At 42.5% G+C, this 22,345-nt stretch overlaps 1 protein-coding gene across 1 annotated transcript in view; it reads right to left on the bottom strand.

Annotated features, from left to right (window-relative positions):
• dnah7 (dynein, axonemal, heavy chain 7) overlaps positions 1 to 22,345 on the bottom strand; it is a 262,198-nt gene that overhangs the window by 143,225 nt on the left and 96,628 nt on the right. The window contains exons 31-36 of the mRNA XM_073046961.1: positions 19,855 to 20,037; positions 18,964 to 19,140; positions 14,399 to 14,530; positions 11,655 to 11,876; positions 1,339 to 1,536; positions 49 to 204 (exon numbers count right to left, since the gene is read on the bottom strand). Of these exons, the coding sequence (XP_072903062.1) occupies positions 49 to 204; positions 1,339 to 1,536; positions 11,655 to 11,876; positions 14,399 to 14,530; positions 18,964 to 19,140; positions 19,855 to 20,037 (1,068 nt within the window). The remainder of the gene's footprint in view (positions 1 to 48; positions 205 to 1,338; positions 1,537 to 11,654; positions 11,877 to 14,398; positions 14,531 to 18,963; positions 19,141 to 19,854; positions 20,038 to 22,345) is intronic.

Genomic DNA, 22,345 nt, shown 5'->3' with positions numbered 1-22,345 from the left:
TACTGTTGCTAGATAATTTGTAAATGTGATAATATTTTAATGCAGTACCATTTTTTTGCCTAAAGGGGGACCAAAAACTCCTTTTCTTCTTTTGTCCAGTTTAGACATGATAATATTCTGAGTCTGAGCCGCAGTGGTTTGAGCTGAAAAGTTAATCTGCAATGGCGTGTAAATGTCTTTGTTCAGATGATGTAACAGGAAATCCTGAAAAAATTACAAACCATTAATTAATTTAATGATTTTAGCTTGAGGGAACAAGTAACAGTTGAAATGCTTTGCCAAACGTATTGCCATTTTCTTTTGATTCTTCTGATGTCAACGTGCTTCAATTTTGATTGGTAATGACAAGCAAATATTGTTAGCATGTCTTGTAAAACTTAATGTATGCATTATAATAGCAGTCCAGAGTTAAGGTAATTTGATGAAAGTGTTCAAAAACATTATGTACTCTGTCAAGATGCTTAAGGAGAAATTTATCCATTGAGAGATGAACCAGAACAAGAGGACAAAGAATGGCAAAACAAGCAGTGAGGGGATGAAGATTCATTTTTAAACACAACTAATTAATACAATTTGAAACTTTCAGTATGAATACAGGAAAGCAGGTTTAATAATTTTCAAAAGGCAATATAAGTAAGCATTTGAGAGGTGTAGAAAAACTGCAGATGTGTCAAGGAAGAGCAGGAGAGTGTGACTAGTCAGATGACAATTCCCAAGTGTTGATACAGGTTTAAATGGGTCAAAAGACCCCCATCTCTATTCTGTAAAATTTTGTTATTTTATGAATTCAAAAATACATACAACAATAGAAATAGCCCAGTTAAATACTATGGCTTTATTGTTGTTGACTATGCACTGCTATCTGAGATCTGCTGTTAAAATATATTTTTAAAACTGCTAGATATTATATGGAAGAGATTTGAGTAACTAGTTTCAAAGTATCTACTACTTAACCCTGTCCAGTTTCCTCTGTATTTGAAGTCGGTGTCTGTCCTGACTGCCAGCAGCGATTACTCTACGTTCCCAGGATTTCCTCTATCTATAAACATTGTTGTTAATTTTATATATATTCATCCAAAACAAATTAGTTGTGTGAGCATTTACAATTCTTTGTTGATGGCTTAATTGCCCACAGGACTGCACTTCTCCTCTCCTTTCCAATGAAGCAATTGAAGCTTAATTTCCTTTAAAAACATGACTATGACCCAATAATAACCTTTTCTAACAAAAATGAATTTTATGCTTTCATCTTAAGGTTATTAGCAACAGCTCAAAATAATTTACTAAGTGCTTCAACTGATTAATTTCCTTTTAAAGTATGAACTATAATGAACTTACAATGATATAGACACTTTTCCCCGTTCCAGTTGGACCCACAAATATTGAAGGCTTCTGATTTGTTGTCAAAAGTTTCATCAGTTGCATGTAACGAACCGTATCCTTGGTTGGTACTATAATTTCATTGAATTCTACATCCTTTGGAATGGGAGGAACAGAATTCAATGATTCTGCCCATGGTTCCCATCTCCCTGATCCCTAAAAATGAAAATTAAGCAAAACTAAATTAAGTGCATTCAATAAGTAATTAACCAATAAAAGAACACACATCAGATGCAAATAACCTTGTCCCCCCCACACCCCCACCACAAAGACAAAGTAATGGGACACTATGGTTTTGTAATTCCAGGTAAAACTTCAAAAAAAATCTACTTCACCAGTGGAAGCACAGCTGAACGGTTCTGTCATTTGCCCTAAAATCCAGAGTTTAGAACATGATTTATAACATGGAGGCTCATCCTTGTAATTCCAACAGTAGCAAGAATAAGTGGAGCAGAATAAGACCAGGGTTAAGATGAACCTCAGAAAGTGCTGCAAGAAAAATATGTTAAAAAATACTCCTAAAGGAGAACATTTTAAAGACAATGTGTCTATTCCAACCTTGCCTAGAGCTGTTAAAGGCTTTTACTTGGTCCTTTAAGAAAAATCCTATTTTCTGTCAGTTAATGAAACATTGTAGCAGTGTGCTACACGCTAAAATAACGACACGGAGTCGGTAAACTGCAGTCAAAGTTTATTTTATTCGAACTTCACAGCCTTGCTTTAAAGCCTCCCTCATCCCGCCCTCCCCGGGCGCGGATGCTCCAAGAGACACGTACGTACTCACAAACCCCCGCAGGCTTTTCTCCCTTTGTTGCGGACCTAGCCTTTGTGCCTGCACGCTGGCTAATTGTCAGCCGGTTCGAGTGTGCTAGGAAATGGGTCGCCACATAGCTCCCCCCCAGAACCGGCGATACACCCCCCAATGTCCACAGTCTGGGCCGGACCCTGTTTGGGAGGTCGGCCTCTGCGCCGCGGTGCCGGAAACTCGACCGGTTGCGCCACGTCCACATGGGCCAGTTTGAGCCGGTCCACCGTGAAAACCTCCTCTCTCCCCCCAACGGCCAGCACGAACATGGACCCGTTGTTCCTGAGCACCGTAAACGGCCCCTCGTAGGGCCTTTGCAGTGGTGGCCGATGCCCGCCCTTTCGTACAAACACAAACTTACAGTTCTGCAGGTCTTTGGGTACGCAGGTCGGGTTCTGCCCATGCTGTGAAGTGGGTATGGGGGCCAGGTCACCGAGCCTCTCGCGTAGTCTGCCCAGGACTGCTGCGGGTTCTTCCTCTTGCCCCCTTGGGGCTGGTATGAACTCCCCGGGGACGACCAGGGGTGCGCCGTACACCAACTCGGCCGACGAGGTGTGCAGATCCTCTTTGGGCGCTGTATGAATTCCAAGCAGGACCCAGGGAAGCTTGTCCACCCAGTTAGCTCCTCTCAGGCGGGCCATGAGAGCCGACTTTAGGTGACGGTGGAAACGCTCCACTAGTCCGTTCGACTGTGGGTGGTAGGCAGTGGTGTGGTGAAGCTGTGTCCCCAAAAGGCTGGCCACAGCCGACCACAGGCTGGAGGTAAACTGGGCGCCTCTGTCGGAGGTAATGTGGGCCGGTACACCAAAGCGGGACACCCAGGTGGCGATCAGTGCCTGGGCTCAAGATTCGGAGGTGGTGTCGGTGAGCGGGATCGCCTCTGGCCATCTTGTGAACCGGTCCACGATAGTCAGGAGGTGCCGCGCTCCACGCGACACTGACAGGGGGCCAAGATATCCACATGAATGTGGTCGAAACGCCGGTGGGTGGGGTGGAACTGCTGCGGCAGGGCTTTGGTGTGCCGCTGCACCTTGGCCGTCTGGCAGTGCATGCACGTTCTGGCCCATTCACTGACCTGCTTGCGGAGTCCGTGCCAAACAAACCTGCTGGAGACCATCCGGATGGTAGTCCGGATGGAGGGGTGCGCCAAGTTATGAATGGAGTCGAAAACACGTCGTCGCCAAGGTGTCGGGACGACGGGACGGGGCTGGCCGGTGGCGACGTCACAGAGTAGGGTCCTCTCACCTGGGCCTACGGGGAGGTCCTGGAGCTGCAAACCGGAGACTGCGGTCCTGTAACTCGGGATCTCCTCATCTGCCTGCTGTGCCTCTGCCAGCGCCTCAAAGTCTACCCCTTGGGAAAGGGCGTGAATGTTAGGGCGAGAGAGCGCATCCGCCACGACATTGTCCTTACCCGAGACGTGCCGGACATCCGTCGTGTATTCAGAGATGTAGGACAGATGGTGCTGCTGGCGGGACGACCAGGGATCGGACACCTTTGTGAATGTAAAGGTAAGCGGTTTGTGGTCCGTGAACGTGGTGAAGGGCCTACCTTCTAAGAAGTACCTGAAATGCCGGATTGCCAGGTATAGCGCCAACAGTTCCCGGTCGAAAGCACTGTATTTGAGCTCGGGTGGCCGCAGGTGTTTGCTGAAAAACGCCAGTGGTTGCCAGCGACCCTCGATGAGTTGTTCCAGCACCCCACCGACTGCCGTGTTAGATGTGTCCACTGTGAGGGCGGTAGGGACGTCCATTCTGGGGTGCACTAGCATCGCGGCGTTCGCCAAAGCTTCCTTCGTTTGAATGAAAGCGGCGGCGGACTCCTCGTCCCAGGTAATGTCCTTGCCCGGACCGGACAGCAGGGCGAACAGGGGGCACATGATCCGGGCAGCTGAAGGGAGGAAGCGATGGTAGAAATTGACCATACCTACGAATTCCTGAAGGCCTTTGTTAGTGGTGGGTCGGGGGAAATGGCGGACTGTGTCTACCTTGGCGGGCAGAGGGGTTGCCCCGTCTGTAGTAATCCTGTGGCCCAGGAAGTCAATGGTGTCGAGCCCAAACTGGCATTTGGCCGGGTTGATTGTTAGACCGTAGTCACTCAGCCGGGCATAGGGTTGACGGAGGTGGGACAGATGCTCCTGACGACTGCTGCTGGCTATGAGGATGTCATCCAAATAGATGAATGCGGTCCAGGTCGCGTCCCACCGCGTCCATTAACCGCTGGAACGTCTGTGCGGCATTCTTCAGGCCGAATGGCATGTGGAGGAACTCGAAAAGGCTGAACGGGGTGATGAGAGCCGTTTTGGGGACGTCGTCCGGATGCATCGGGATTTGATGGTATCCTCGGACGAGGTCTACCTTGGAGAAGATCCGTGCGCCGTGCAGGTTTGCTGCAAAGTCCTGAATGTGCAGCACAGGGTAGCGGTCCGGTGTTGTAGCCTCGTTCAGCCTGCGGTAGTCGCCGCACGGTCTCCAGCCCCCTGTCGCTTTGGGCACCATGTGCAGGGGGGAGGCCCATGGGCTGTCGGACCGCCGGATGATCCCCAATTCCTCCATCCTCTTAAACTCCTCCTTCGCCAGTTGGAGCTTGTCCGGGGGAAGCCGCTGAGCACGGGCATGGAGGGGTGGTCCCTGGGTCGGGATGTGGTGCTGTACGCCGTGTCGGGGCATGGCTGCCACGAACTGCGGAGCCAGAACCGATGGGAAATCCGCCAGGACCCTGGTGAAGTCATTGTCGGACAGCGTGATGGAGCCGAGGTGAGGGGCTGGCAACTGGGCTGCACCCAGGGAGAACATCTGAAAGGTCTCGGCGTGGACCAGTCTCTTCCTGGGCAGGTCGACCAGTAGGCTGTGAGACCGCAAAAAATCCGCACCCTGAAGCGGTTGGGCTACGGCGGCCAGTGTGAAGTCCCACGTGAACCGGCTGAAGCTGAACTGTAGCTGCACCTGACGGGTGCCATAGGTCCTTACTGTGCTGCCGTTCACTGCCCTCAGGGGGGGACCCGGAGCCCTGCTGCGGGTGTCGTAACTCGTCGGAGGTAAGACGCTGATCTCGGCACCGGTGTCGACCAAAAACTGGCGTCCCGACCTGCTGTCCCACACATACAGGAGGCTATCCCGATGGCCAGCCGCTGTAGCCATCAGCGACGGCTGGCCCTGGCGTTTCCCGGGAACTGGCAGGGCGGGCGACAACGGCGGGCTTCTGCGCCCCACCGCTGGTGGTAGAAACACCATTGTTCGTTGGGCTCCCCACCCCTGCCTCTGGGGTTAGCGGGCTCTGCGGCCGGGCCCGGACTGGTTTGCTGCTGGGAGCGTGGCCGGGTGTTCTGTGCGATGGACGCCCCACTCACCTTCTTGGCGTTCCACAGCAAGTCCGCCCGGGCTGCCACCTTCCGGGGGTCGCTGAAATCCGCGTCGGACAGCAGCAGGCGTATGTCCTCGGGCAGCTGCTCCAGGAATGCCTGCTCAAACATGAGGCAGACTGTGTGTCCGTCGGCCAGAGACAACATCTCATTCATTAAAGCTGATGGAGGCCTGTCTCCCAAGCCATCCAGGTGCAGTAAACGGGCAGCTCGCTCGCGGCATGAGAGTCCGAAAGTCCTTAGGAGCAGGGCTTTGAATTCCGTGTACTTGCCGTCCGCCGGGGGAGACTGTACGAACTCCGCAACCTGGGCCGCTGTGTCCTTTTCGAGGGAGCTCACCATATAGTAGTAACGGGTGTCCTCCGAGGTTATCTGCCGAACGTGGAATTGGGCTTCTGCTTGCTGGAACCACAGGTGAGGTCGTAGCGTCCAGAAGCTTGGCAGTTTCAACGAAACTGCATGAACAGATGCGGCGTCGGTCATCTCCGGTCCAAAAATCGTTTGGACCATCGGGGTCACCAATTGTAGCGGTGTGCTACACGCAGCGCTAAAATAACGACACGGAGTCGGTAAACTGCAGTCAAAGTTAATTTTATTCGAACTTCACAGCCTTGCTTTAAAGCCTCCCTCATCCTGCCCTCCCCGGGCGCGGATGCTCCAAGAGACACGTACTCACAAACCCCCGCAGGCTTTTCTCCCTTTGTTGAGGACCTAGCCTTTGTGCCTGCACGCTGGCTAATTGTGAGCCGGTTCGAGTGTGCTAGGAAATGGGTTGCCACAACATCCCTTGAGCCTAATGGGGATTAAAGCAATGAATACCCTAAGGTAATACACAAGATTTTTCAGTGAAATTTCATGTAGAAGTCAAAGTTAAATAAGAAAGAAACAATGGCAGAAAGAGATGGCAAAAATAAAATTGCTTTCCAATTAGAAGAACCAGGCACTTAGATCCAAATCTCCTCAATACTGCATTGTGAATTTCACACCTTACTCACATCAGTGGACTCAACCAGGGCATTTGAATGAGGTACTTGCAAACCCAGTCCATCCCTGCATTATCAGTTGCAGTTACCTTTATGTAGTTACGCCGTTACCTGCCAAGGGGGAGGTTCCTAAAAGGTCTGACTCCCTTTCCAGTGATCAGCATAGCAAAGAAGCATAATTTGCAAAGTTATCATACCGTTCCAGTCAGGAACACTAGAAGTCCCATTTTAATGCACACACCATAAAATTGTTCAAGCCACACATTGTTTTTAAAATATTTTAGGGCAATTTCACTGTATTTTTCCTGGGGTTGACATTGCTATGTTTCATGCATGAAAGGAGGTTGAAATCCAATTTCCATGCTCATCTTCTTTTGCATTCAAGATCAAGTACTGTACTCATAATTAGACAAATCTTATTTCAGTAAAGTGTTTCTTTTTGGCTTATGTAAAACCTTCTCTAACATTTCTAATTCACACCAAAGTACAACTTTATGTTGCATTTACCTACCTTGGCAACCATGCCAACCGAAGTAAAACATTCCTCCTAGTGACCATTATGTACTGCTGGATAACTACCTGCAAACTATCACTAGCTATAGAATATCAGTTCCTCAGCAACTAGCAATATTAGAAAAGACCTCATGTTTTTTTAATAATCTATCAAAAACGTAATGATTTAACTCAATAATTTCTCCCTCACATATCCTCTCTCCCCAACCCAGAATCACACTCAAGTTTCCTTTGTTTAATCTTCTGCCTAACCAGCATTTATATTTATTGGATCACTCTCTCTCATTTCCACAATCCAGCCTTCACTCCTCTCCCCACATTTTCCCATGCAAACATAGCAAATGGACCAGCTCCATTTAATCACCTTACACGTGATTATTTAATCACCTTAAGATTCCTTAAGGTTGTCACAGCCAGTTGAGTTACTGAGGATAAGCTCTCACTACCTATTAAATGCTCCCTATGGCATCCATCTCAAAATAGGCTCTGACAACCATGTCCAGCTTCTGGCCTTCATGTGTGGCTCAGCTATTGAGACTAGCAGAACCGTTTCTACTAAGAGGAGAAGAGGTAACGAGTCACTCCAGGTATCTAGGGCTCAACAGCCATGGTAGGCTGTTCATCTAGGAGAAGGAAAACTCTGATCTTAAACCTTCACTGGCTTGCAACCATACCCACTCACAGGAAGGCTTTGGGAATAAACTGCGGAAAAACCCAGAGCTGGAGTCCCTCAGGCAGTCTTACTTTGAGTTCTACATTGATTGGCAACTCCTGCAACACCAGTGGTGCCAAACTTTTACAGCTTGTTCTCAATATCGTACTGCCCTAGCTTGTGAAAAACAGCTAGGGCGCAACATCCATGGTCAACTTCAACCAACAGAGGGCCTCAGTAGGTTATCCTCCCGAGTTTCAAACATTTTCTGCAGGTATAATAGTATAATGCAGATATTAAGTACATTGTGATCTCCTCTCTACTGAACATCTTCAATATAAATTAGATGATGAATTTGATGATTATCTGCATTTAGTCATTAGAAATCCTCCAAGATTTTACTCATCCATCTCCATCCCACTTCAATTTCAACCTCATTTATGTATTCTGATTAATAGTCCCGACATTCTGTTTATATTCATGTGCTCCTATTTTTTTGTTTGTATCACCATCCTTTTTCATATTAATAACCACTGTATATAATTTAATCTCCTCTGCTTTGCTCCCCTATTATAGACTTCAAATTCTCAGAATAAAGGCTTTAAAACTGAGAAGCGGAGGATATTATTTTCAGTCAGAGGTAGCAAATTCATGGAACTTATGCCAAAGAGAGCTGTGGCAGCCAAGTCATTAGATATATTTAAGACAGAGATTAATAAGTTCTTGATTAATAAGGGAGTTAAAGGTTACAAAGAGAAGGCAGTGGAATAGGGATGAAAAAACACAAGTCATGATTGATTGGCAGCGAAATTGTATGAGCCAATTAGCCTGTTTGGGTTCCCATATCTTATAATCCAAATGTTCTTTCATTTGGCAACTTCTCTCAACAACAATCACTGCAAATTAAAACTTCTATCAACAACTCTTTCTAGAACTGATAATCTGAAACGTTAATGCTTTTCTCTCACCAGGACTTCTTGAATATTTCCATCATTTTCTCCTTTCTTCAAGCAGTTCTTAGCATATTCTCAGTACATTCATACCATTTAACCCACCTTAAATGCATCTTTTTATAGGTCTCTCATACAAATTGGCAGTATTTTAAAACTGTAGAAAGGAGTGCAGACCAAAAATAATAATTAATTGATATTTGGTAACCAATACCAAAAATAATAATTCATTGTGGGCATGTAGGCTGCAATGCACTAAAATTAATGGAAATTACAGACTGCATAGGCATCTTCCCCAGTAATGAGACACAAGGGGCTGCACATGTTGTAATCAGGAGCAAAAAAAACAAACTGCTGGAAGGACTCAGTGGATTAGGCAGCAACTGTGAAAGCCCCTTTCTGGCCTCTTACTTGCCAATTGGATGTTGTCCATTTGGACTTTAGCAAGGCTTTGACAAGGTCCCATTTGGTAGCCTGTACTAGAAGCTTTGGTCCCATAGGATTCAGGGACAGCTAGTTAGGTGGATTCAAATTTGGCTCAGAAGTAGGAAATAGAGTAGTGAAGGTTAATTCTTGGAAAGGAGGCTGGTGACTAGTGGTGTGCAGCAGAGGTCAGTGTTGGACCTTCGTTATGTGTCATTTATATTAATAATTTGAATTCAAATGCTCAGCTTGATTTGTAAGTTTGTGGATGACATGAAATTAGGAGGTGTAGCTTATAGTGAAGGTGATTATCGTAGATAACAGGGGATCTTTATCAGTTAGGGAAATAGGCCAAGGAGTGGCAAACAGATTTCAATACAGCTAAATGTGAGTTGGTGCATTTTGGAAAGTCAAACCAACAAAAGGCCCAAAGTATATTATGAATGGTAATACAATAGGGAGTGTAATAGAACAGAGGGACCTAGAAGTAAGCAGATATTTCATTGAAAGTAGCATCACAGATAGACACGATGGTGAAAAAGGCATTTAGCATGTTGGCCTTCATTAGTCAAGGCACTGAGTATTAGAATTGGAATACCGTACTCCTGCTCCTGTTGTATAAGACTACAGTGAAGCCACATTTGGAATATTGTACTCAGTTTTGGCCAGGTGCCGTCGAAAAAATGTCATTGAGTTGTTAAGAGTGCAGAGAAGATAAACAAGAATGTTGCCAGGATTACAGGGCCTGAATTGTAGGGAGAGATTGGCAGGCTGGGTCTTCATTCCTTGGAGCAAAGAATGCATGTTTGAAATTATAAAATGAAAATAGCCTTTTCACCCGGGTAGGGGAGTCCAAACTTCGGGACACAAATTTATAGTGAAAGTGAAAGATTTGAAAGGGACCTGTGGGGCATACACGGAGGATGGTGAGTACATTAAACAAGCTGCCAGAGGAAATAGTTGAGGCAAGTATGATAGTTCCATTTAAGAAGCACTTTGATGGGGACATGGACAGGTGGAACTTAGAAGGATAAGGACCAAAAGCCTGAAATTAGGTTTAGCTTGGTGGGCACTCTAATCAGCATCAACTTTTTGGCGCAACAGGCTTGCACCCATCCTATATTGCTCTATGACTCTGATAGTGCCCCAGTTTTGCAGGGCACACTTCTGCCTCTTAACCAAGATCCACAAAGAGGACTCTCCAGGTAGGTTTATTGCTTCTATCTGCCCCTGCTCCATTGAATTTACCTCCTCATACCTCGACTCTATCCTGTCTCCCTTTCCACCTACATTTGGACACCTTGTGGCATCTGTGTACAAAATGGTGGAAGGTGGACTTCCTCCAGCAGTTTCTTTTTTTTGCTCTCCATTTCTATTCTTAGCTTATTTTTCCCCACAGATTCCTGCATTATTTAGTAAAATTATAAAGTTATTGCAATTTTAATCACATTATCTCCTTTATTATTATCTAATGGAGCAAACAATAATATGTATAATATACAAAGCCAATTTGGTGAGAAAAAGAGACTTTTAAAAAAGTGGAGTAAATGATAACGAGGGTAATCACCCCTGAAAGCAAGACAACTTTTTGTCTGGACACATACAGCTATTGGGGAATAGTTAAAATTAATTATGTGTGTGAAGTTTATTATTGCCACTTGCAATACGATAATCATCAAGCTTGATTGAAGGAAAATAGCCCAATCATCCCCAGCTTAGCTGACTACAGTATCAGCATTACATACAGCTTATTAAGTTTTTGATACATAGGTGCTTTCTCCTTCCAATCTACATATTTTTTCAATCATTGGTCATTAAGTGATTGAAGATAAGAAGTTTGAAATCTATCTGCACACTTATTTCTCTCAAATTACAGAATAGAAGAAATTATTATTGTAGAAAGGAAATAATTATACTGTACATTTCCAGTTGGAAATGTACTGTTCACCATTATAGTTAAAGGCACTAAAAATGGCTGAAGTGGACACCAGGCAAAGGTGACAGCTGTACTAAAGAAAACCAGTCCTTGGGATCACCCAGAATACAGATGGTAAGCATTTTAACTGGGTCCAGTACAAACAGATGTGATTCTTTGATTGATGCACTATCAATAACTCCAAAAGAATGGAAGTAGAGTAAATACTGAAAGGCTTTTATTAGCAATAAAACTGAACAGTAAAACGGAGCACGTCCATGCCGGATGACCGCCCTGGACTGTGGAAGGAGCAGTGACACCATCACCTTTATCCAGGGGTCTGTGGAAGGAGCCACAGGAGCAGTCAGCGGAGGGGCGTGTCCAGACAGATATACATGGTTTACCACAATGACTCCTTAACACTCTTTGCATTGACCATCCCCCACCCCATTACTGCAACTTCCAGTCTGTAATCCCACCTCATTTATTACTGCTGCCCCCAGAAAGCAAACAAAACAATGGCTAGGGACACATTATCTCTCTACTCTTCTGACTTCCAGAAGCATTTTGGCATAACAAGAATGAAAAAGCAAGAACAGTGAGGAAAACGAGGAGGTCCCATTTGTAGATGTTAGTCAACGTGATTTTAATTTGCAACCTGTCTATACATACCTCTTTAATGAACATATAGTCATAAATAGTTCCCTCGCTGGGAATTGGAACAGTGGGAAGTTTTGCTGGAGAATCAACCTGGATAAATAAATTGAATAGCGTTCTTGTGTCTTCAGTAAGAGGTCCATCAGTTAACTCGCGTACAAGTTTATCAAACTTCAATCGATCTTCCTCCATGGATGTAGCACCAATGGACCAAATTAATGAAAACAGGAAAATTCCCTATAAGCATAAAAGCAACAGTGAGAAGAAACTAACTAGCATGTAACATTCACTTTGGTATCAATCACATGAAATTACTTTTCATGAACAGCTACCCCAGCAGAAAAGAAGCCAGCCTTCACAAAGTAGCTGAGACTTGTAATCAGTATCCCATGATCCCAAACTTACATATATTAATTAATGTTTCATTACCTTCACAATGACAAATCTAGTGAAGTCTTTTGTGTGTATTTTTCACATAAGACCTGTTTGTTGCATTACACTAAATATCTTGCACCTCGTCTACCAGGGACGGCCGCAGAGCAGGAAAAGGCATTGGTTTCATGCACATAGTTGATTTAATGATCTTTTAATAATCTTCCTGAAGTATAGGATAATTTTGAGGTCACATTAAATTTCAGTTTGTGAAATTAATGATAGTTTCTAATTCTGTGTTAATCTGATATTACTGTTTTTCACTTATTAATAATTTTTTGGGCATTGATAGAGCAAATAGAATGGAAGTGTTTATCTTGCTACCTTATCAATTGAGACAGGACATGTAATATATTAAATAAACCAAAAATAGTAACAGATCTTTCATTCAACTATAAAGCTCAATATAGCACAGTGGTTCTTAGTGTCAAATGACTATTTGGAACAAAGGACTGAGATAATGAACTGAAAATTGTATAGAGTCCGCAAAAATCTAACAACATGCAAGATCACCAGCGGGTGACCCAAGAATTATGAGTCTTTGAATTATAATACATTTTTAACTTTTAAATAGAGAAATGATGCATTTAAAGAGGCCGTTTAGTATATGACTATGTACTTTGCAATTAAGCAAAAGCAGTCAAATTACAGAAAATTTATACAATTTTTAGGCATATGAAATTAAAATATTTTAAATGTACAATAGGAGAATCTAGCTCTGACACCTGGACTGCTGATTCAAGAAACTGCTGTTTTTCCTTCATTACATTCTTGGAGGCCACTTTATTGATTCACCTTTATGGCTGCTCATTAATGCAAATATCTAATCAGCCAATCATGCTGCAGCAAGTCAAAGCATAAAAGCATGCACACCTAGTCAAGCTGTTCAGTTATTGTTCAGACCAAACATCAGAATGAGGAAGAAATGCGATCTAAGTGACTTTGACTGTGGAATGATTGTCGGTGCCAGACTTGGTGGGTTGAGTATCTTAGAAATTGCTATATCTCCCGGCATTGTCATGCATAACAGACTCTAAAGTTTACAAAGAAAAGATGCAAAAAAAAAACATTGAGTGAGCAGCAGTTCTGTGGATAAAACTGCTGCTCACTCAATGGTCGGAGAGGTCAGAGGAGAATGGCCAGGCTGGTTCAAGCTGGCAGGGAGACAATAGTGACTCAAATAACCACATGGAATGCAGAAGAGCATCTCTGAATGCACAGCATATCAAACCCTGAAGTAGATAGGTTACAGCAACAGAAGAACAAGAGCATGCACTCAGTGGCCACTTTATTAGGTATAAGAGTTACCTAATAAAGTGAGCACAGAGTGCATTAGTGAAATATAGACTAACATCAGAGTAAGAAAGTGGTTCAAACATATTGAATACAATTACCTTAAAATTAACCATTACTGCTAAATTAAATGCCTGAAACATAACTTTACATAAAAAGAAAACAAAATAAATAATATAAATGTGCATATTTCTCTGTTATTTTTCTTATGTATTTTTTGTTATATTAAGTCCCTGTAGAAATTGCAGGGTAAACTTCAAAGAGCTGTAGACAAGACAGACAGTATTGTAGAAAAGTACTATATACTACTCACTTATTGCAATGATTTGCCAAAATTGGAAAACTTAAAAAAACACTTAAATTATGTATATAGAGCATTTTAACAGAATAAACTATTTTAAACCAATACACATCCGTTAGTGCAGGACACGTACTGATCTGGTACAGTTATGTAATTGATTTGGTCTGCTACAGCATCTATTGCAGGATAAGCTTGTCTGGGTGACTGGGCAGACAGCAATTCTAGGAGTGGCTGGGAGGGAGATCAGAACCCTTGAGAAAGCCAAAATGAAAGGCAAAGACCTTTGGACCCATACAGGCTTGACACTGTGAAATGTAATTCCTTCACTAAATTGCTTTTTAGTTAAGCTGTATTTTTATCCTTTTCTACTTGTCTTATCCGTAGTCTAACATTTACAGCACTTCTAGCAGTCAGCTTGCCCAAATCACAGTCTCAGCACTTTAGTTAGGAACAGGAGAATAAGGGGAGTGGAGTTGCCCATGAATTCACAAATCTGTAAAGGAAAACGATCAGGATTAAGTCCAGAAGTTAAGAATGGGAAGTTAGTGAGGTCAAACTGGGGAGGCAGCAAAGCATGACTAACAGTGGAAGTCTGCAACAGTAGGGTAGGAATTTATATTTGGAATTTTCCATTATAGTATTCGGTGAATTTTTATGCAAACATCCCCAAATCTTTCCATAAATTATACTTCAGAAAGATGCAATACTTATTCACGTCGAAATTAGCCCCTACCTCAAGCCATGAGCAAATATCCCGTTCATTTATTTGTTTGATTTTGGCTGCATCTGTAAATTCTTCCATCAGACAGTCCATTAGGTTCATTAGTGAACGCACTAAACCTATGTCAGCAGTAGGAGCTAGCTCCTGTATGATGGAAGGAAACATTTAAAACATTGTTATTCATATTAGCACTTGTATTGCACAACTTAAAATTACACAATTTAATTCATCTACCTTACTATGAATGCTTCACGACTTAAAGCTTGTCTTTTTGCTATTTTTAATTACCTTTTTTTTTGTAGTCTATTTGCCCTTGTTTGCCCCAGCTTCTGCTTTTGCACTCTTTCAGTTCTGCCCTTGAATTTCTACCCAGCTTAGGTTCCCATTAGCTCTGAAATTCTAGCTTAATTCCTCCCCAAGAGCAATCATCCCCAAAGAAATTTCAGTCCCAGTCCATTGAAATTGCTAATCAGTAAGGGAATCACAAGTTTTAGGGAAAAGGCAGGAAAAGGGATGGGAGTATCAAATTATCTCTGATCATATTAAATCATGAAAAAGGCTTGAAGGGCTGAATAGAAAGCAAATAAAATTGCAGATGCTACAAATGGAAACAAAAACAGAAATACTGGAAGAACTCAGCCTGTCAAACAGATTCTGTATAAAGATAAACCAGTTAACTTTCAAGACCCTTCATTAGAACTGAGAAAGAAACAAAGCACACTGCTCTAAGTAACTGGGAAAGTGGATAGGGCAGTGGGTAGAAGAAAGGGAATACCTTTAATAGATTGAAATTATGTTCAATTATTGAATAGATGGTTAATATCCTGAATGGCCCATTCCCTGTTTCTATAGTCTCAGGGAGCCTGCTGGGTGAAATGGGCTCTCTACTGAAAAATGATTGATTAATCCCAGTGTGCAGCCTCCATATTGAGCAACTTCAACACTATCAACATCATGTATTTACAGAAAATTGAAGGAATGATAAAAACTGCATTTCCTTTCTTTTGACTGTTCTGAATCAGTACTCAGCAGGGTCCGTCTCTAGATTTATGACGGTACACCACGAGGCCACAACTCCCACACCATGCAGCAAAACATTTCAAGCCAGTTGGTTGAAAAGGTAAGTTTCAATTAATATCTTAAAGGTAGGAAGAGGTATAGAGAAGTGGAGAGGTTCAGAATCAGGTTTAATATCAGTGGAACATGTTGTGAAATTTGTTGTCTTGAGGCAGCAGTACATTCCAATGCATAATAATTTTTAAAAATATATAATTAAAAATTACAATAAGAAATATATATATAATATTAAATTAAGTAAGTAGTACAATAAGAGAGCAAAAAAAGGATAGTGAGGTAGTGTTCATAGGCTCATTCTCCATTCAAGAATCTGATGTAGGAGGGGAAGTAGCTATTTTTGAAACATTGAGTGTGTGCCTTCATGCTCCTGTACACCCTTCCTTGATGCTACCAATGAGAAGAGGACACGTCCTGAGTGATGGGGTTCCTTAATGATAGCTGAATCATTCTTAAGGCATCACCTTTTGAAGGTGCCCTCAATACTGTGGGGGTGGGGGGGGAGGGTGTAGCTAGTGTCCATGTTGGACTTGGCTGATTTCAACATTCTGCAGCTTTTTTTGATCCATTCAGAGATGGTGACACCCAGAAACTTAAAACTGTTTACCCTTTCCACAGCTGGTCCCTCAACTTCCCCTTCCCAAAGTCCACAATCAATTCCTTGGTCTTACTGACATTGAATACAAGGTTGTTATTGTGCCACCGCTCAACCAGATAATCTATCTCACTCCTGTATGCATCCTTGTCACCTTCTGAAATTCTGCCAACAATAGTTGTGTCATCAGCAAAATTATAGATGGTATTTGAGCTGTGCCTTACAACACAGTCATGGGTGTGGAGAGAGTAGAGCAGTGGGCTAAGCACACATCCTTGAGATGCATCTGTGTTGATCATCAGTGAGGAGAACATGTTATTTCCAACCCTCACTGACTGTGGCTTCCTGATGAGAAAGTCAAGGGTCCAGTTGTAGAGAGAGGTACAGAGGCCCAGGTTTTGAAGCTTGTTGTTTGGAATGGAGGGTATGATTGTGTTTAACGCTGGGCTGTAATCAATAAACAGCAGCCGGTACAGGTATTGCTATTGATTATGTGATCCAAGGCCAAGTGAAGAGCCAGTGAGATGGTATCTGCTATAGACCTGTTGAGGCAATAGGCAAATTGCAGTGGGTATAAGTCCTTGCTTAGGCAGGAGTTAATTCTGGTCTTGACCAACCCCTCAAAGCATTTCATCACAGCAGATATGAGGGCAGCTGGGCGATAGTCATTGAGGAAGCTCACCCTGCTCTTCTTGGACACTGGTATGATCACTACCCTTTTGAAGCAGGCAGGAACCTCCGACTGCAGAGTGAGAGATTGAAGATATCCTTGAACACTCCTGCAAGTCAGTTGACACAGGTTTACAATGCCCTACCAGGTACACCATCTGGGTTTGACACCTTGCAAAGGTCAACTTCTTGAAAGATGTTCTGACGTCAGCCTCCAAAACAAATCACAGGATCACCAGATGCTGCAGGGATTTGCACAGGCATAGTTTTAGTCTTCCTTTCAAGGCATGCATAAAAGGCATTCAGCTCATTTGGGAGTGAGGTACCATGGCCATTCCATAAGACAACAAGATATAGGAGCAGAATTAGGCCATTTGAAGCAACTGAGTCTGCTCCATCATTTCATCATGGCTGATCCATTTTCCCTCTCAGCTCCAATCTCCTGCCTTCTTCCTGGAAGCCCTTCAAGCCCTGACTAATGAAGAATCTATTAACCTCTGCCTTAAATCTACCCAATGATATGGCCTCCACAGTGGTCTGTGGCAACAAATTCCACAGATTCACCACTCTCTGGCTAAAGAAATTCCTCCTCATCTCCATTCTAAAAAGATGCCCCTCTATTCTGAGGCTGTGCCCTCTTGGTCTTAGACTCCCCCACCACAGAAAATATCCTCTCCACGTCCATTCTATCGAGGCCATTCATGATGTTACATTTCACCTGGTAAGACATAAAGGCCTGCAAGCCCTGTCAGAGTTGATGTGCATCTGATTCCATTTCTAACTTCAATCAGAATTGTTTTATCGCTCTTAAAATAGCCTTCCGTAGGTCGCACCTGGAATTCTTGTATGGTTTTGGATCATTGATCTTGAGTGCCATAGGTCTGACCCTCATCAGACTACAAATCTCCTAGTTCATCCACTACTTTTAGTTTGGATATACCTGGTATGTTTTCATTCACATAGTCTCAGTGAAGTTGCTGACATCTGTGGCATATTCATTCAAATTCTAAGACAAGTCCCTGAATAGCATCCAGTCTACCAACTCAAAGCAGTCCTGTAAGCGCTCCTCTGCTTCTCTTGACATTATTGTACTCTCTAGGTCCTCATCTGTAGTGCTGTAGTCTTTAGTCTCTGCTCACACGCCGGGAGTAGAAGTACAGCCAGGTGATCACAGTTTCCAAAGTGTGGGCATGAGATGGCACAGTAAGCATCCTTGATGGTGGTATAACAATGGTCAAGTGTTGGCTGCTCTGGTTGCAAAGGTGATGTGTTGACTGGAGCTGTTCAGAGACTTCTTCAAGCTGGCCTGGTGGAAATCCCCCACAATGATAGGGAAGGAATCTGGGTGTACTGTTTCGTGACTATTGACTATGGTGCTCAGCTCCTCCAATGCATGCCTGACCTAAGGTGGAATGCATACTGCTACCAGGATGATGGCAGAAAACTCCCTCAGCAAATAAAATGGACAAAATTTGACCACTAGATGTTCCGGGTCGGGTGAACAGGACTGAGACAGAACTGCCACATCTGTCCACCATGATGAGTTAATCATAAAGCATACTCCACTCCCTCTACCTTTAAAAGACTGAGCTGTCTTGTCTTTGTGAAGAACGAAGAAGCCACCAGGCTGCAGTGCTGTGTCCAAAGTGGCAGGAGTAGGCCATGTTCCCATAAAGCAAAGCAGTGTCCGATGTCCCTCTGTACTGCAACCTTGCTCTAACATCATGAATTTTATTTTCCAGAGACTGTACATTTGCCAGCAGAGTAGTCAGAAGTGGGGGTCTAAAGCCTCTGAGATTCAGGAGAAGCATTCCAGAGCTTGGAGCCTTGGCAGCTGAATTCACAACTGCTAATGCAGACTGATTAAGTCTTAGAATTATAGTAGAATGGAGTATCCACCCGAGATTGTCCTGCATACAGTATCAGTGCACACACCTCTCATACTAAAGTCTCTAGATGCACTTCAAACTCATTGTTTGTTAACTTGGTTATATCAAGCATAGTCAATTTGCAGTTATTCCAGTTTATAAGCTTCCTTGAAGTTTGGTTGAAATCTTGTTTGTGCTACATTTACCGCAGCTTTCCACATTAATTCCAATGGTACATTTTGTTTAATCTTTCACAAATTCCTGTGGAAACTTTGCCTAGTTGTCATAGATCAGGCTTAACTATAAAGTAGATACACAAATTGAAGATGGCAAAATTTGCGCTGGCTATTGATTATTAATTAGCTTGTTACCTTAGCTGCTTTTCGAATAAATTGGAGACAAACTGGCACCATTCTGTCAAACAATCCTTCAATTAATTCCTTGTGCATGGGCCTAACACCAGCGGGCATTTTATTCATCCAAGATACCATTATTGGCTTCCATCCCATCATAAGAGGTTCCATGTAGACCATGCCACATCTTGAAACCTGCAATTTAACATGCAAAAATTTTATTTCAAAAAATATATAGAATGCAATTTAGCACATAATCGCAGTACATATCCAGAAATATTCTCGATCTACTATCATCCCTTTTCCTGCGTTGGTCAGAAACCCATAGAAATGTATCCTGAACTTCACTTCAAACAAAGTGAAACTAGGAAAGGCGTAGAGGAAATTCCTTACTAATAATTTTGTCATTCATGTAAAAAAATTATTACAAAAGGATATTTAAAATTTATTTCAAAAATATGCAAAATGAGTTATTTGGTCATTAGCATTAAATAGGAGTGGCAGCAATAAGAACCCTATGATTGTAAGGTTCCACTAGTGGCCAATGCTCATGTGCCTATTTAATGTTAGTGAACAAAGATAACATTTTTCACCAAATATTTTTAGCCTCTAAATATTTCTACCTTCTATCCATAGCAATGCAACTGAAGTGATAATTCTGATACAATGTGTTATGCTAAAAGTGAGTTCCATATCTGGGTCGATGAAGGAAGGTGCCCACAGGATTCGAAGGCTAGGAAATAGCTTCCTGCAAACTGCATTTTTTGAATATGTAAATTTAAATTATTGAATAGAATGTACTAGACACAAGTCCCAAGCATTCTAGTTCTGGAAGGCACACTTTCTTAAAGCATGAGATTATGGAATCCAGCTTATAGTTCCATTTAAATCTGATCTATGATTACTTACAGTAGCAGGTGAAGCAACCTCCAGATCCATTGGTTCAAACAGAAGGCTCATCTGGGGAGACATCTGAATAATTTCTCCACTCATCAGGCATAATTTCTTGTTATCATCCAACACGGTGTTCATATTCTCAATCCAGACTGCATCAACTGGCCCATCAAAGATTAACCATTTTCTGTCTGGGGTCTATCGAATAAAAGTCATACTTTACGTAAGAAACTTAAATAAACTATTTAACTACAGCTGCTTTGAGAAAGTGCTGCAGGGCATTCTGAATGAAGATGAACAGACATGGATGATAGTCCGTATTCATTACCAACGATACAAATAGGAGGAGGAATCAGGTACTGAACGGATTTTAGAGAAGAAATGGGTTAAAAAGGAGGGCTCCAAAGGTACTATCTCCAAATTACTATCAATGCCATATGTTATTGACTACAGAAAGAAATCATGACATGACTGATGTATAGAAATTATCTGAGAGGGACGGCTTTATATTCCTGAGCAACTGAGGCCATTTCTGGTGCAGATGGGAACTCTACAGGCAATACAGGTTCTACCTCCACCATTACCCATCCACTTGTCTCCTTGTTCCTCTCTCATGTTATCTCCTTTCCCACCCATCACCTCCCTCTGGTGCTCCTCCCCCCTTTTTCCCTTTCTCCCATCCTTCTGTCTCTTTCACCAATCAACTTCCTAGCTCTTTGCTTCATCCCTCCCCCTTCAAGTTTCACCTATCGCCTAGCGTTTCTCTCTCCCCTCCCCCCACCTTTCAAATTCACTCCTCAGCTTTTTTTCTCCAGTCCTGCCGAAGGGTTTCAGCCCGAAACATGAACTGCGCTTTTTTCCGTAGATGCTGCCTGGCCTGCTGTGTCCACCAGCATTTTGTGTGTGTTACATATTCAACCTGTCATTTCTTTGCCTTTTCTTCTAATCCATCTCCTTCTGCAGAATCCCTGCTTCCTCAACACTACCCTCTGTAAAACTTGGAGAAAAGAAATAGTAAAAATAAAAGGAGTAGTGGGGGTGACAAATATGTCAGCTAACAGTGACTGCACAAGATGATAATAACCCTGTGCAACTTTAATCATGATATAGTTGAACAAATTAAATAAACAAAGGTAATTTTAAGATATGGGATGCTTCAAAGCAGCATATCGAGGAAACAATCAGAAAGCAAGCCATTTTAGATCTTGTATTATCTAACAATACAGTGATAATTAATGATGTAACAGTAAAGGAAAGAGTACCTTTTAGCATGGCAAAATTTCAGACATAATTAGAGAATGAGAAATTTGTGACAGACTAAAGAAGTTAACAATGGTATCAAAGTGAAAACAAAATCATTCAATGTTTCAAAAACAACAGAGGATTGGAAATATTAGAAAAAAGGAAAGAATGAGAAACAAATTAAACACGATGAAGTAAACTAGCAAGTAGCACATAAACAGTAAAAGTTTCTTCAGGTACTTAAAAAAGGACTTGATAAATAAATATTGGTCCTCTAGAGGATGTGATTGGTGAAAGAGTAATGGGAAACAGAGAAACAATTAGATTCTAAATAATGGGGTTAAAATGCCAACAAAACCCTAAACCAGATGACCTCCAAACTAGGATTTCAAAGGAAGTGACTAAAATTCCCAGGATACTGGAAAATTGGAAAAGTACAAAACCACTATTCAAGGAAAGAACACAGAAAGCAGAAAACCATTGGCCAGGACACAACAAACCTCCAAAGGAATAAAAATGGGTTAAATTAATGGGCAAGAAGTTGGCAGATGGAAAAGTGTGAGGTTATCCACTTTGAAGGAAGAGTGAAAATGTAAATCATTATTCAAATTAAAAGGAGTGAAACAACAAAATAACTTGGTACAAACAGATCTGGGCTTTACTCTGTTCACACAGAATCACTGGGCAGCATGGCTCAAAAGGCCAGAAGGGCCTATTCTGCACTGTATCTGAATAAGTAGAGAGGTAAAGAGGTTAATAATAGATAGACAGATAAATACATACAATACATGCATAATATAGAGCACACCCAGCAACTTGACTTCAACAAGTCTCCATTAATAAATTCCACAGGTTCATCACATTCTGCATGAATATAACTCTTCTCATCCCATTGCTAAATCTCCTGCCCTGTAACCTGAGGTTCATTCTGAACAATTCTGGTAAAAGTCAATTAGATCACCTTTCATTCTTCTAAGCTCTTTAAGCCCAAACCTAACCAGCCTAATACTTTCTCAGATGGCAGAAGCAACACCACAATAATCTGTGCTGCATTTATTCTCCACAATACTCCAGGTATAATTTCACCAAGGCCCAGTGTAACTGCAACAAGATAACCTTGTTATTTAACTCAAATCTTCTATTTAGGCCAACATGCCCTTTGCCTTAAATGCTAGCAGCACCTACATGTTTACTTTCAACAAGAATTTTGGGTAACTTTATGCATCAACCTTTACTAATTTAACACAATTGAGATAACATATTG

Source organism: Hemitrygon akajei, chromosome 5, assembly GCF_048418815.1.
Source record: "Hemitrygon akajei chromosome 5, sHemAka1.3, whole genome shotgun sequence".
NCBI lineage: Eukaryota > Metazoa > Chordata > Chondrichthyes > Myliobatiformes > Dasyatidae > Hemitrygon > Hemitrygon akajei.
This window is presented reverse-complemented; position numbering and strand designations above follow the sequence as displayed.